The sequence below is a fragment of the Gouania willdenowi genome, chromosome 11 (assembly GCF_900634775.1).
Source record: "Gouania willdenowi chromosome 11, fGouWil2.1, whole genome shotgun sequence".
Taxonomy (NCBI): Eukaryota; Metazoa; Chordata; class Actinopteri; order Blenniiformes; family Gobiesocidae; genus Gouania; species Gouania willdenowi.
In genome coordinates this window covers 19,382,584-19,395,624 of record NC_041054.1, presented here as the reverse complement: position 1 = coordinate 19,395,624, position 13,041 = coordinate 19,382,584, and the positions used below count along the sequence as shown (strand labels likewise).

General features: G+C 38.3%; 1 protein-coding gene across 5 annotated transcripts in view; it reads left to right on the top strand.

Annotated features, from left to right (window-relative positions):
- Positions 1-11,206, top strand: part of fam49al (family with sequence similarity 49 member A, like) — a 65,584-nt gene extending 54,378 nt beyond the window's left edge. For all 5 annotated transcript variants that reach the window (XM_028461063.1, XM_028461061.1, XM_028461065.1 and 2 more), the window contains 7 exons: positions 1,781-1,917; positions 1,999-2,076; positions 3,052-3,168; positions 5,083-5,162; positions 5,474-5,600; positions 9,478-9,548; positions 9,652-11,206. In XM_028461063.1, coding sequence (XP_028316864.1) covers positions 1,781-1,917; positions 1,999-2,076; positions 3,052-3,168; positions 5,083-5,162; positions 5,474-5,600; positions 9,478-9,548; positions 9,652-9,715 — 674 coding nt within the window. In that variant the 3' untranslated portion in view covers positions 9,716-11,206. The remainder of the gene's footprint in view (positions 1-1,780; positions 1,918-1,998; positions 2,077-3,051; positions 3,169-5,082; positions 5,163-5,473; positions 5,601-9,477; positions 9,549-9,651) is intronic.
- Positions 11,207-13,041: the final 1,835 nt, after the last annotated feature.

Genomic DNA, 13,041 nt, shown 5'->3' with positions numbered 1-13,041 from the left:
TAATGTCACATACAGACGAAAGATTAAAAGCACAGGGTCAAGGCAAAAATGCTTGAGGTAATTGGAAAATGAAAGTCACAAAGCATCTCTTTAAGAAATGAGAATGTTGAAGAGCTGGAAAAGCATAATACTGTATGAACTCTTAAAATGTACAGGCAAACAATACGAAGGACACAGAACAAATCTATGTAAGAAAGTCAATGAGAGAGCAATCAATCAAGGTCTGAAGTGGCAGAGCACAAAGTACAGCATTGATCTGTAGACACAGCCAAAAACAAAGCAGTGCATGATACTCAGTTCAACCTCTACAGGTCAGATCCAGTCATGGAAAGAAGATCCACATACAAAGAGGAGAAGCTTTTGTTTTTATTATTAATTTCTAAAAGAAAACCAAGGTTTAGTGAAAGATGACCAAAGGAAAGCAATAGCGGCTCTAAAACTGATTACTTGGATGCACCGTTTGACATGTGGAGGAGGATGAATGAGGACATTTTGTTCAACGCATAGTGAAAACAAACTGTCTGCGTTTAGAAAAGTCAATGTTATGTACTTGTGTACGGGTCCAAGCATACACACACAGACCAGATTGCAGGATTGGGCTCAGTTATTTATTGTCCATCAGTATTTTTGTCTAGTGGTTACCTGGGTAGCCTCTCCTATGCAGGAGTGTCACTCTGCTTTGTAGACCTCCTCCAGCCTCTTCTTAGAGAATATATAAAACACCTGTGATTAAGTCACACAGAGTCCCTCCCTGAATCACATACCCACTGATTCTCTCTGCCTGCAAACCACCCACCTATCACAAGGTGTGTTTCCATTATAGTTTTTCGCAAAAATAAAAGTAATATTTCTAAAGTTTCGACAACATATAATTGCACTTTGAACAAGTTTCCATTGAAGCCTCGTAACCCATTAAATCTCATCCCACGAGACTTGGACGCTCCAAACATCCTTATTAAACTCTATATTCCTTTGTTGTTTTACGTTGAATGTGGCAGTACTACATTTTAAGCAAAAGATACATTTAACTTACGAAACATCTGAAAAATACGGAAGTGGATTAGGGTCACAAGAAAAAACAAAACAAAAAAAAAAACAGAGCGAGTAGTGGAAGTATTCTTTTTTTTGGTCTTGATTTTTTTTTTTCCAGTCCTGTTTTTATTTATTTTTTCTTTTGAGACGCCTGCAAGCTCCTCCCACACACAACACGTGTGGAGGCAGGCAGTGTGTTTCTGAGTGGATGGAGAAAGAAAACGAGTGAAAGTCACAGAATTTTCGGATTTTCTCCGTGAGCGAGGGGTTCCAGAGGAATGTACGAACCCAACGCAACACAAAACGAAAGCGCACACAAATACAAACCACAGCATGAAGGCAGTCCGGTACATGATCAAAAACTAATTCTGGAAAAAAAATGTCTTTGAGGTCACCAGAAATTCTTAATTTAATAATTAATATTACAATGGGGTCACGATCCAAAAAAGGTTGGGAACTACTGCACTAAATACTGATTAATTCCATTTATTTATTTTGTGTGTTATCACTCATACATTCAGTCAATATGCTCTATACTGTAGTTGTTTTTAAATAGTTTTCTAAGAAAAATGTTGTAGTCGGACAAAGGGGGTACTTTGATTCAGACATAAGAAAAAGGGGGTGCTTGAGCCCAAAAAAGGTTGAGAACCACTGATTTAAAGGGACAGAGCTCACAAGACCATTAGTACTTTGGTTCACTATTCTCTGTTAACTAGCATTATGTCTAAAAGTGTCTTTATTTGTGCAGAGAATGCCCTGCGCAGCCTGCTGGAGGCGCTGACGAGCCCCCCGTACGCCCCCATGCAGCACCTGGAGCGAGAACAGGCCCTGGCCAAACAATTTGCTGAGATCCTTCACTTCACGCTCAGCTTTGACGAGCTAAAGGTGAGAGGAAACTGCTGACATTTACTGTTTCCCTTCCACGCTGCACACACACATCACTCCTCCTCCTCTCCCACTGTGCAGATGACCAACCCGGCCATTCAGAATGACTTCAGCTACTACAGGAGGACCATAAGCAGGAACAGGCTGAACAACCAGCAGGTGGGACTCCATCCTGCTCCTTACCATGCGTTTATCATCTCCTGTTAACTCAGAACAGGGTTGGGGTCAATTATAATCGCGTAACTTATAATTAATCACAATTATGGTGGGATTATAATTGTAATTGTAATTGGAAAAAAAATGCTGCTGTTGTAGTCGTAATTAAATTGTAATTGACTTCAGAAAATTGACTTTGTAGTTGTATTTGGTGTGGAAATCCTGTAAAGATTGCCAATTATAATTTGAGAACCATGAAGAACCGTGTCAGAGTTCTATGGCTTACACGTAGTTAACAATCATTAAAATATGTTTAATATCAAGTCACTTTTCTTGAGGATAATTTTACCATTTAAAAAAATACTGATAAAAAAAAAAAAAGGCTCAGACACCCGCACCAAAAACATTAAAACCCATATTTTCATAAATAAGGAAGCCTAACAAGGTGAAAAACAAATGAGATGATTTAAGACATGGGTTAAAACTGACCCGTTATCAGAGATGCTAACAGAAAGCTAACACACAAGAGGAAGATTATGTTTTATTGGGTTATTTATTTCAGGCTCAGTAATTGTGATTAATTGTAATTTAACTTTAGTAATTGAGAACGTAATTGTATTTGACTTTCAGGGTAAAAATAATGATTGTAATCCTAATTGTAATAGCAAAAAATGCTGGTCACCGTAATGATAATTGGGTTGTAATTGAACATTGATAATTGTAATTTAAAAGTGTAATTGACCCCCAATGACACAGCTTCACTTTCCATGTTAAATCCGTATTAATGACTCCAGAGGAGGAGTTTCTTTCCCCCTAAACAACACAAAGGGATGTACGATCAATGTTTCATTTGACAGCTGACTAACACAAACAGAATCACATCATTAAGCCCTCATTTACCTGCTGGGAGACGAGTGGGATGGATCTGCATGGCTAATTATCATCGACTGTTTACTTTCCCTTTGTTTTGGCACGCAGCTGGAGGCAGAAAATGAGGTGAACAACGAGATGGCCAATCGGATGTCCCTGTTCTACGCCGAGGCTACACCGATGCTGAAGACTCTGAGTAACGCCACCACCAAGTTTGTTTCAGAGGTAACAAACACTGTAGGAAGGAATGGAAAGAATGGAAAGAATGATTGGATGGAGGGATTAAGTAGAGAGGGAAGATCGATGGAAAGAAGGATGATTGGATGGATAGATTGGGGACAGGGAAGGACGAATAAAGATGAAAGGATGGAAGGATTAATGGATGTAAGGAAGGTTCAAAGGGAGGGATATATAATGGAAGGAAGGAAAGAAGGAAGGGATATAGGGAGAAAGGGGGAAGGAAAGATAGATAGAAGGAATGGATATAAAATGAATGGAAAGAAGGAAGGAAGTGATATGAGATGAAAGGATGCATGGATAAGATATAGAACAGAAGGAGGGAAGTAAAGATGGATAGAAAAAATTGATATAAAATGGTTGTACGGAAGGAAGGAAATAAGATGGAAGGAAGGACTGGAGGATGGATGGATGGATGGATGATGGATAAATGGATGGATGGATGGATGGATGGATGGATGATGGATAAATGGATGGATGGATGGATGATGGATAAATGGATGAATGGATAGATCGATGTTTGGATAGAAGATGGATGGATAGAGTGAGGGATGATAAGTGGATGGATGGATGGATGGATAGTGGATGGATGGATGGATGATGGATGGATTTATAGATGGATGGATGAATAGATGGATAGTGGATGGATGGATGGATGGATGATGGATGGATAGATGGATAGATGGATGGATAGATGGATGATTGTTAGATGAATGGATGGATGGCTAGATGGATGATGGATGGATGGATGGATGATGATGGATTTATAGATGATGGATGGATGATGGATGGATAGATGGATGGATAGACGGATGGATGAATGGAGGGATGGATGGATAGATGGATGATTGTTAGATGAATGGATGGATGGCTAGATGGATGACAGATGGATGGATGATGGATGGATGGATGATTCATGTTGGATAAGGAGTTAGAGTTGAAGGTAGTTTGATCATCAGTGAAGGTTTCTACCAACAATAACAAACCACAAAATGCTTCATTAGTAAATGAGTCAAAAAAGCAACTGTCTATGAACAGATTACACTTTAACCAAGCTTTTTTTCATGTGCATTTTGTATTTCTCCTAACTATGTGGTAATACTAGCACTTAATAAGTATAATAACTAAAGTTTGTCTTTGTAGATGAAGTATTTTTTGGTAAAAATCATGTCCTTATTTGGGTACAGTGGCTTCATTTTTGCATATAAAACTTTTTCTTTGATACTGGAGATCAGAAGATCCCAATTATTCTAAAAACAAGTTTCAGCTTTCTATGATAAATTACTTTTACACAAACTTTCTGAGTATAGTATTTACTTTCTTGTCCAAGTTAAAATAAAATGAAAAATATATTCCTTTAGTCCTAAATGAATCAGACTGAGAGTGGCTGACAGTTTCCCGTGTACACGGCTCAAAACAATGGGCAACAAACCGTTGCCCCCCGCCTGTGGAACGCCCTCCCAGAGCAGACCACCTCAGGGCCCCGCAAACTGCGGACGCTTTTAAGAAAAGACTTAGAACTCACCTTTTTACACAAGCTTATTTTAACAGTTAATACTTCTTTTTAGTCGTGTCTTTTAATATATGTTGTGTTGTAATGTTTTAATCCTGTAGCACTTTGAGATTTGGTATCAAATGTAAAGTGCCTTACAAATATATATATTTTTTTTTATTATTATTTCCCGTTTCCTGTCCCCGCCCTCACACTCCTCACTGTCTTCTGATTGGACGACACAGGAGTAAAAACATGCTCATGTGCTGCAGCTGAGTGCCTTTAAGCAAGGCTTCATCATCCCACCACTCAGGAAGCGCTGTGTCTCCCCCTTGTGGAAGAACATTTTGTCCAATCAGAGCACATCTGTCATCCCAGCCTGGCTCTGATGTGTCTCTTGTGTCTTTCAGAATAAAACGCTGCCCATCGAGGACACCACGGACTGCCTGAGCACCATGGCCTGTGTGTGCCGCGTCATGCTGGAGACTCCGTGAGTCATTCTCTGTCTTCTCTCCACTTCCTCCTATTCCTCTTTGTTCTCCATGAAGGTCAGAAGATGAATTTTTTATCTTTCCGGGGTTCTTTCAAAGAAAACAAAACAAGACCTTTCCAACTGTGAAAACGAATTCAGTCGCCTGAATGTCAGTGACTCACACAGGCCTTCATGCTGAATTAAAGATGTTTAATCCGTCTGATTGGAGTTGTGTCCGCCTGAAGAAGACTCATTTGGAGTCATACACTGATCATCTACTGTAAATGTGAATAAAATAGTATTGTTGTGTATTTCTCTCTCTGTATCAGGGAGTACCGCTGTCGGTTCACCAACACAGATACCATGCTGTTCTGTATGAGGGTGATGGTGGGCGTCATCATCCTGTACGACCACGTTCACCCAGTCGGAGCTTTCGCCAAGACCTCCAAAATTGATGTGAGTTCATCAAATTCAGACACGCTGACATGTGCGATCTAAGGCTGTCCAATGATATTTACCTGTTTTGAGGAAATCAGATTTTATTTTTCCGACTACAAAGGTTCAGTGAATGCATGAATTGATACATTTCCGATGTCAACCGATACTGATGGTCTGGGACTTTAATTACTGCAATTAATTACTGTAATTACAGAAAAATAATGCACTAAAAAAAATCTTTTGCACTCCAAACTACGGTGGCCGTAAAAACTCAAAACACAACACAAAACGAAGAACCCAACAACACAAAACAAAATGCCCTGAGAGTTGACAACACAACACAGAATGACATAAGCCACAACGCAACACAATAAGAAAGCGCACACAAATACAAACCTCACAACACAACACGAAAGCGGTCCGGTAAAAAGCCACAAAGAAGAGTGATGATAACGAAGGTACAAAAAAATCCGCAAAGAAGAGTGACGTTAACGTTGGTACATGAAAACATCTACAAAGAAGAGTAACGAAAACGTTGGTACATGAAAACATCTACAAAGAAGAATGACGTTAACGTTGGTACATGAAAACATCTACAAAGAAGAGTGACGTTAATATTGGTACATAAAAAAATCCGCAAAGAAGAGTGACGATAACGTCGGTACATGAAAACATCTACAAAGAAGAGTGACGTTAACGTCGGTACATGAAAACATCTACAAAGAAGAGTGACGTTAACGTTGGTACATGAAAACATCTACAAAGAAGAGTGACGTTAACGTTGGTACATGAAAAAATCCGCAAAGAAGAGTGACGATAACGTCGGTACATGAAAACATCTACAAAGAAGAGTGACGTTAACGTTGGTACATGAAAACATCTACAAAGAAGAGTGACGTTAACGTTGGTACATGAAAACATCTACAAAGAAGAGTGACGTTAACGTTGGTACATGAAAACATCTACAAAGAAGAGTGACGTTAACGTTGGTACATGAAAAAATCCGCAAAGAAGAGTGACGATAACGTCGGTACATGAAAACATCTACAAAGAAGAGTGACGTTAACGTCGGTACATGAAACTATAAAGAAGAGTGACGTTAACGTTGGTACATGAAAACATCTACAAAGAAGAGTGACGTTAACGTTGGTACATGAAAACATCTACAAAGAAGAGTGACGTTAACGTCGGTACATGAAAACATCTACAAAGAAGAGTGACGTTAACGTTGGTGTCAGTCCCCAATCCTTTCACGGACATGATCCTTTCCATCACTTTTTGTGGATTTTTTATGTACCAACGTTAACGTCACTCTTCTTTGTGGATTTTTACCGGACTGCTTTCGTGTTGTGTTGTGGGTTTTGTATTTGTATGCGCTTTTATTTTGTGTTGAGTTGTTGGGTTTTTCATTTTGTGTTGTGTGTTGAGCTTTTACGGCCACCGTACTAAACAGCAGAGGTGGGGAGTAAGTCCCTAAATGCAAGTCTCGAGTCAAGCCCAAGTCTCAACATTACAAGTCAAGTCATTCCATTGTATGGGTCAAGAATCCGTGTATCATTCATTCATTTGTTTTTCATTATGTAACAAAAACATGAAAAATGAAAAAAACACTCATTATTTGATATTTGTTTTCAAAACCAAAATTAAAAACTGAAAATGCCTTGTTAGCTTTGGAACAGAAAACGAAAAACAGAAAACGAATGCCTTTATTCGTTTTCTCCATTACCGATTGGCCAAAGTACGTGACCCGGAAGTGAAGCGTTACGGGTCACGGGATATCTTTGGCTCTGCAACACTTAGGAGTCTTTAAATCCTCCAAAATGTCCGTGAGGAGGTTCTGTGCCCAACACCAGCTAAAGCGAAAAGGACACGTTTCGGATGCACAGTTGGAAGCAGCGATCTTGTCATGCCAAACTGCCGTTAGCATAGCCATTAGCGTCGGATGAGAGTACACTTCCGGGACACATACTTTGCCCAATCGGTAATGGAGATAACGAATAAAGGTGTTTGTGTTTCATTTTCTGTACGGAAACAAAAGAGCTTGAATTTGAAAAACCAGGCATTTCCCGTTTTTTTTTTTTTTTTTTTTTTGTTTTGGAAACAAATATCAAAGAATGAGTGTTTTTTTTTTTGTTTAATATGTTTTTGTTACATAATGAAAAACGAATGAACGAATGATACACGAATTGTCAAGTCACAACTAAGTGATCAAGTCATGTCAAGTTGCACGCAGGCTTGTTTTACAAATTTTAACTGTGAGACTTTTATTACTTATTTAATTACAAAATTGTACAACACACAGAGCTTATGAATTACAAAAGTAAATAAATTAGCCTAAATGTAGTAAAACAAATAATATCTTTACTTTAAGAAGAACTTTAAAATGTACTGTAATAAAAATAAAATTAATAAACATAAATCAATAAAGATGAATTAAATGGCCAAAACTTTGCAATAGCAATATACAATGTCCGTATGGTGTTTACTAAACAAAAAATAAGGTCATTTAGTCATAGTGCACCTTTTACCTGAGGCACTGAGGTTTGATTTACCTCAAAAATATGTAACACGGTATGAACTACCTCTAGGGGGCAGTGCAGTACTCAGAATTGTTTTTTTTTTTTTGTTTTTTAAAATAAATATAAACTTTTCCCATCTTGTGCTAGCCCTACATGTAGTTATTTTGCAGTGATGTTTTGGCCTTGTCCCCTATCAAAGTGTAAACGAAACAACAACTTTCACAGTTGAACATGTTTAAAAAGAACTTGGAACATACAGTATCTGGGCATTTCTATTTTATTTTTTTTATTTATTTATTTTTTTTCTTGTCTGCACATGCTGTCAAAGGTCAACACCACAGGAAGTGCAATCATTATGAGACAGCAATGCATATTTTGTTATTGCAATAAAATACATGGATTTATTTTATTGCTTAATTGTGACCATCACCAGCCCTCCCTAAGGAAGGGTAAGAAATCTTTTATTATAGGGAGGATATAAAAAGGGAGAGCAGTGTTACACCTAAGTGGAGGGGGAGGGGGAAGGGGAGGGGAAAGGGAGCAGGGAGAAGAGACTCAAGGCAGGAAATAGAAAAGGTCGGGAAGAATAGACTGTTTTGCAGTGAGGGTGAGATGTGAGGTTGTAGAATACATTGTGCTTATTATGTTGTGTAATCCAGCCAGTATGGTGACAAGTGTGAAGCTTAGCTATAATGGTGGTGGCTGTGAACAGGGGGAATGAGTGAATGGTAGTACCTAAAGCAGGTATCTGGGATTAACGTGTCTAAGTATCTGGGCATTTCTTATATTGTAACGTGTTCAGTACAGTAGAACTTGCTGATGTTCCCCACTCAGGAGGGGTCAGAAGCAAGGAATCCAGTATTCATACTATTAATTTAGTACGTATAATTAAAAAAAACTGCTGGATAATCTTCATCTATAATTATCCTGATGCATCTGTGTAACTGTAAACAATATGCCTGCCCCCATCTCAACATACAGTAATACCATCTTTAGTATATTTATATAGCATATGCTAATAGAAAGCTAACAGGAAGAGGAAGGTTAACTTTTAATAGCTTATTTACTGTATTTCAGGCTCAGCAATTGTGATTGATTGTAATTGAACTTTATCAATTGACAAAGTAATTGTAACTGACTTTCTGAGGATAAAAGAGTAATTGTTATTTGATTGTAATTGGGAAAAAAAAATGCTGGTCACTGTAATCATAATTGAGTTGTAAATGAACAACGTGGATAATTGAAAACGTAATTGCAACTGAAAAATGTAATTGACCCCAAACGTGTTATCGTGTGTGTGTGTGTGTGTGTGTGTGTGTGTGTGTGTGTGTGTGTGTGCGTGTGTGTGTAACAACCTTTCCTCTTTGTGTGTTCAGATGAAGGGCTGCATTAAGGTCCTTAAAGACCAGCCATCCAACAGTGTGGAGGGACTCCTGAACGCACTGAGGTGTGCCACCCCCCCAGCATCATCATGTCCTCCTCACACAGGGGACACTCAAGCATCTGTGTGTGATTTTAACACCTATTTCCTGTTTCCTGTTAACCTGCAGGTACACAACACGACACCTAAACGATGACAGCACCTCCAAACAAATCCGGGCGCTGCTGCAATGAAGGACGGAGGAGAGAGAGAGAGAGGCGGGGAGAGGGCGACGCAGACGCAGACGCCTGTGGCTGCGGCTGCGGCTGCTAAACCCTGTTTGTTTACAACGAACAAAGAAAATCATCTCCAGGTTAAGGGCGACCTGATGAAAAACTAAGAAGAGGAAAAATGATTCTATTTATTGTCAGCTGTCCATCATTCTGTCTCTCATTTTTTGTAAAGTAAGAAAAGAGAAAACAAGCCAGAAAAGAAGAAAAAGAAGATATAGATATATATTAAAAGAAGCGAAACACAAGCAGCAGGTGCCGAGTAGATATAGGTTGAAATATGAAGTTTTATTGGAAGATTTAAGGTCATAATGTACAAAAAAAAAGAGTTCATGTTCCAGCAGTAGTCTGACAAGTATTTTTGCACACACTTTGAGAACAACGCAATCTCCTTTCTCTGCTTTAAACGGGACGTCTGATATTTTCTTGAACTGACTTTTAGCTCGAGGGTGCCTCACTGTTCCCCCCCTCCGTCCCCGGCTGCACCGAATGACAAAGCAACGTGAAGGATGCACTCCGGAGATTTGCTTCACTTCTTTTTTTTTTCCCATCAGTGCAGCCGGTGAGCGAGCACCCATCCATCCATCCATCCATCCATCTATCCATCCATCCTCTGGAATGTGGTTTTTCCTTAACACTCGCCCCCTACCTGTGTGGAGTCCATTGACGCTGTACATCTGCCTTCTCCATGGTGCTAATGTGGTTTAGAGTTCACGGTTTGCAGCTTCATGAGAAATAATCTAAAGAATGTAAGATCTGTGGAAAGCACAGCTCATTTTTTTTCCCCACCAGGTGCCAAAGCTGATTGGTTTTCATCGTTGTGATGTCATCATGCCAGGAACTTGTAGTTCTCCAACACAAACAACACACTGACACTGAATGACATCAAGGGTTTTTAAAGAGGTTTAGTGTAAATTGGAGGCATCTGCATGGCCATTTTCAAGGAAAAACCACAACCAGAGTCAGGATAAAACTCCAGATTTTTTTCCATTTAGTCCAAAGGTGGATAGAGTCATTCTTTGCGCGCGGAAATCCAGTGAACACAGAGATTTAAAAAGGAGTTTAGAAAGACTTGCTGTCCTTTGGATGTCTATAGCCCTTAGTCTAATTTAATTTGATCTTATAATATATTTTCCATGCAGACGTATGGACACAAGCATACTCTGTATAAACACATACTAGGTGGCATGTTGTAAAAGTTCTGACAAAGATGTGTAAATAAAGGTGTTTTTATTCATTTTTAATTGTTCAGTGATGCTGAAATTGGGTGTGTGTTGTCTCTCAGAAAAATACCATGCGTTTGGTTTGGACCATCTGACTTGCCGTAGTCGTGTAGGTTCAGAAATGCAGCTTCATCAAATGAGGGAGAAATGTGGGAGGGGCTTGGGGCCGTCCATTTGCTTTTATTTTTTGTATATTTTGTGCAACAATAAACTTGTCATTTATTACATTGAACATTAGCTGTTGCGTGTGTGTCTGTTAGTTCTTCTTAGAAATAATGTTTTTAATGTAACTTAAATATTCTTTCAGCATTTAACAGGTTCCAAGCACCTTAAGTTTACTATTTCCATTATTGGAATAAAATTGACTGTTAAACGTACAATGATGATAGTTATCCATTTTTTTTAAAACAAATAAATATAAAAAAAATATATCAACATTTCACACTATAAGGTTAGTTCATCAAAAGTAACAATTGCCACTTTTTAAACCATGTTCCTCCTAAACCATGTTATTTATTTTGAAACAAATTCCCAATATTTAAGAGCATTTTTTTTTTTACATTTACAAAACAAGATAAAAACAGAAATGGACAATAGGATTACTCAAAAAGAGATCAAAAATACACAAAATGATTTCTATAATACAGAAGACAACCACATATACATACAGAACAACCACATATACATACAGAACAACCACATATACATACAGAACAACCACATATACATACAGAACAACCACATATACATACAGAACAACCACATATACATACAGAACAACCACAAAAATGACTCCCAAAACACAAAAATAATTCACAACACATTTACAGGAAAACACAGAAAAGAACAACAAAAGTCAGCAAGAACAGAACAATAAAGATGATTACCAAAATACTCATAAGTGACTCCAAAAACACAAAGGCCCTATGCTACGAATCTAGATAATTATATCCTGGATTAATCTCTGTTAACCGAACGTTCCCTGTCAGGGAGAATCTGTCTTATGACAGTCGATAACAACATGCTAATTGAAGCCAAGTATGTTCAGCCTGCTACGTGCATGCTCACATGATAGAGGTGGAGATTACACCATCTGACCAATCACTACACAGGAGAACCTGGCAGAGCTTATGATCTTAAACAACTATTATACTCGCACAGATCTGATCCACTTCATAACTTGATCCCGACATGGTGTTGACATAGGTGTTGCTTAAGTTTAAAATGATGGATAATTAAAATCCATAATTCAGACAATGCATGTTACAGAAAATGCAGGAATGAAAGAACCCAGGCAGGAAGCTGCTGATACTGTTAATGTTTAAAAGCGTGATATTATTAATCATATACCTAACCCTGGTCAGGAGGCGCGACTTTAGCACTTGCTAAAATCCGAGCCAGAGCAAAACCTGCTCCCGACCAGGCCAGCCATTCAGCATAAGTTTCCATGGTGATTTAGTTCCTTAAGACGTTAGCAAGCTTCGTAGTCCAGCACATAGTGATTAAATCCTGGAAGTTAGTGCGGTAAAAGGTAATCTAGATTTGTAACTTACCCCCAAAATGACTCATAACACACAACAATATTTCATAACACAAAACAACAGCAAAAATACACAAAATTATACCGAAAAGACTATCGCTATAAATACCCAAAATGACTAAAAACACACAAAAACGACAATTAAAATTCACAAAACGCTTTGTTCTTTCCTGTATTAACGCTCAAAAGCATCATTTTTTTCTCTATGATGTCATGGATGTTGTGATTGTACTGTTCCAGTTTGCTCTGTTGCCTAATGCAAGTAACAAAAAACAGATTCTGTATCCTTACAGTGAGTGCACTGCAGATTTTAAGGTCTCAGCAGAAAGGTACAAAGTGTTCTATAGATGCAAGGTACACCTCTCCTTTAGACCATGAGGGGGCGGCAGAACACTTTAATACAACATCTAAAAAAAATCATAATAATGTGATATAAAAAAACCTCTATACACACAAAAAAAAACTTTAAACTGTTGGAAAAGGACTGAGGCAGTAAAAACACCATAGGGTTAGGTATGTTTAACATG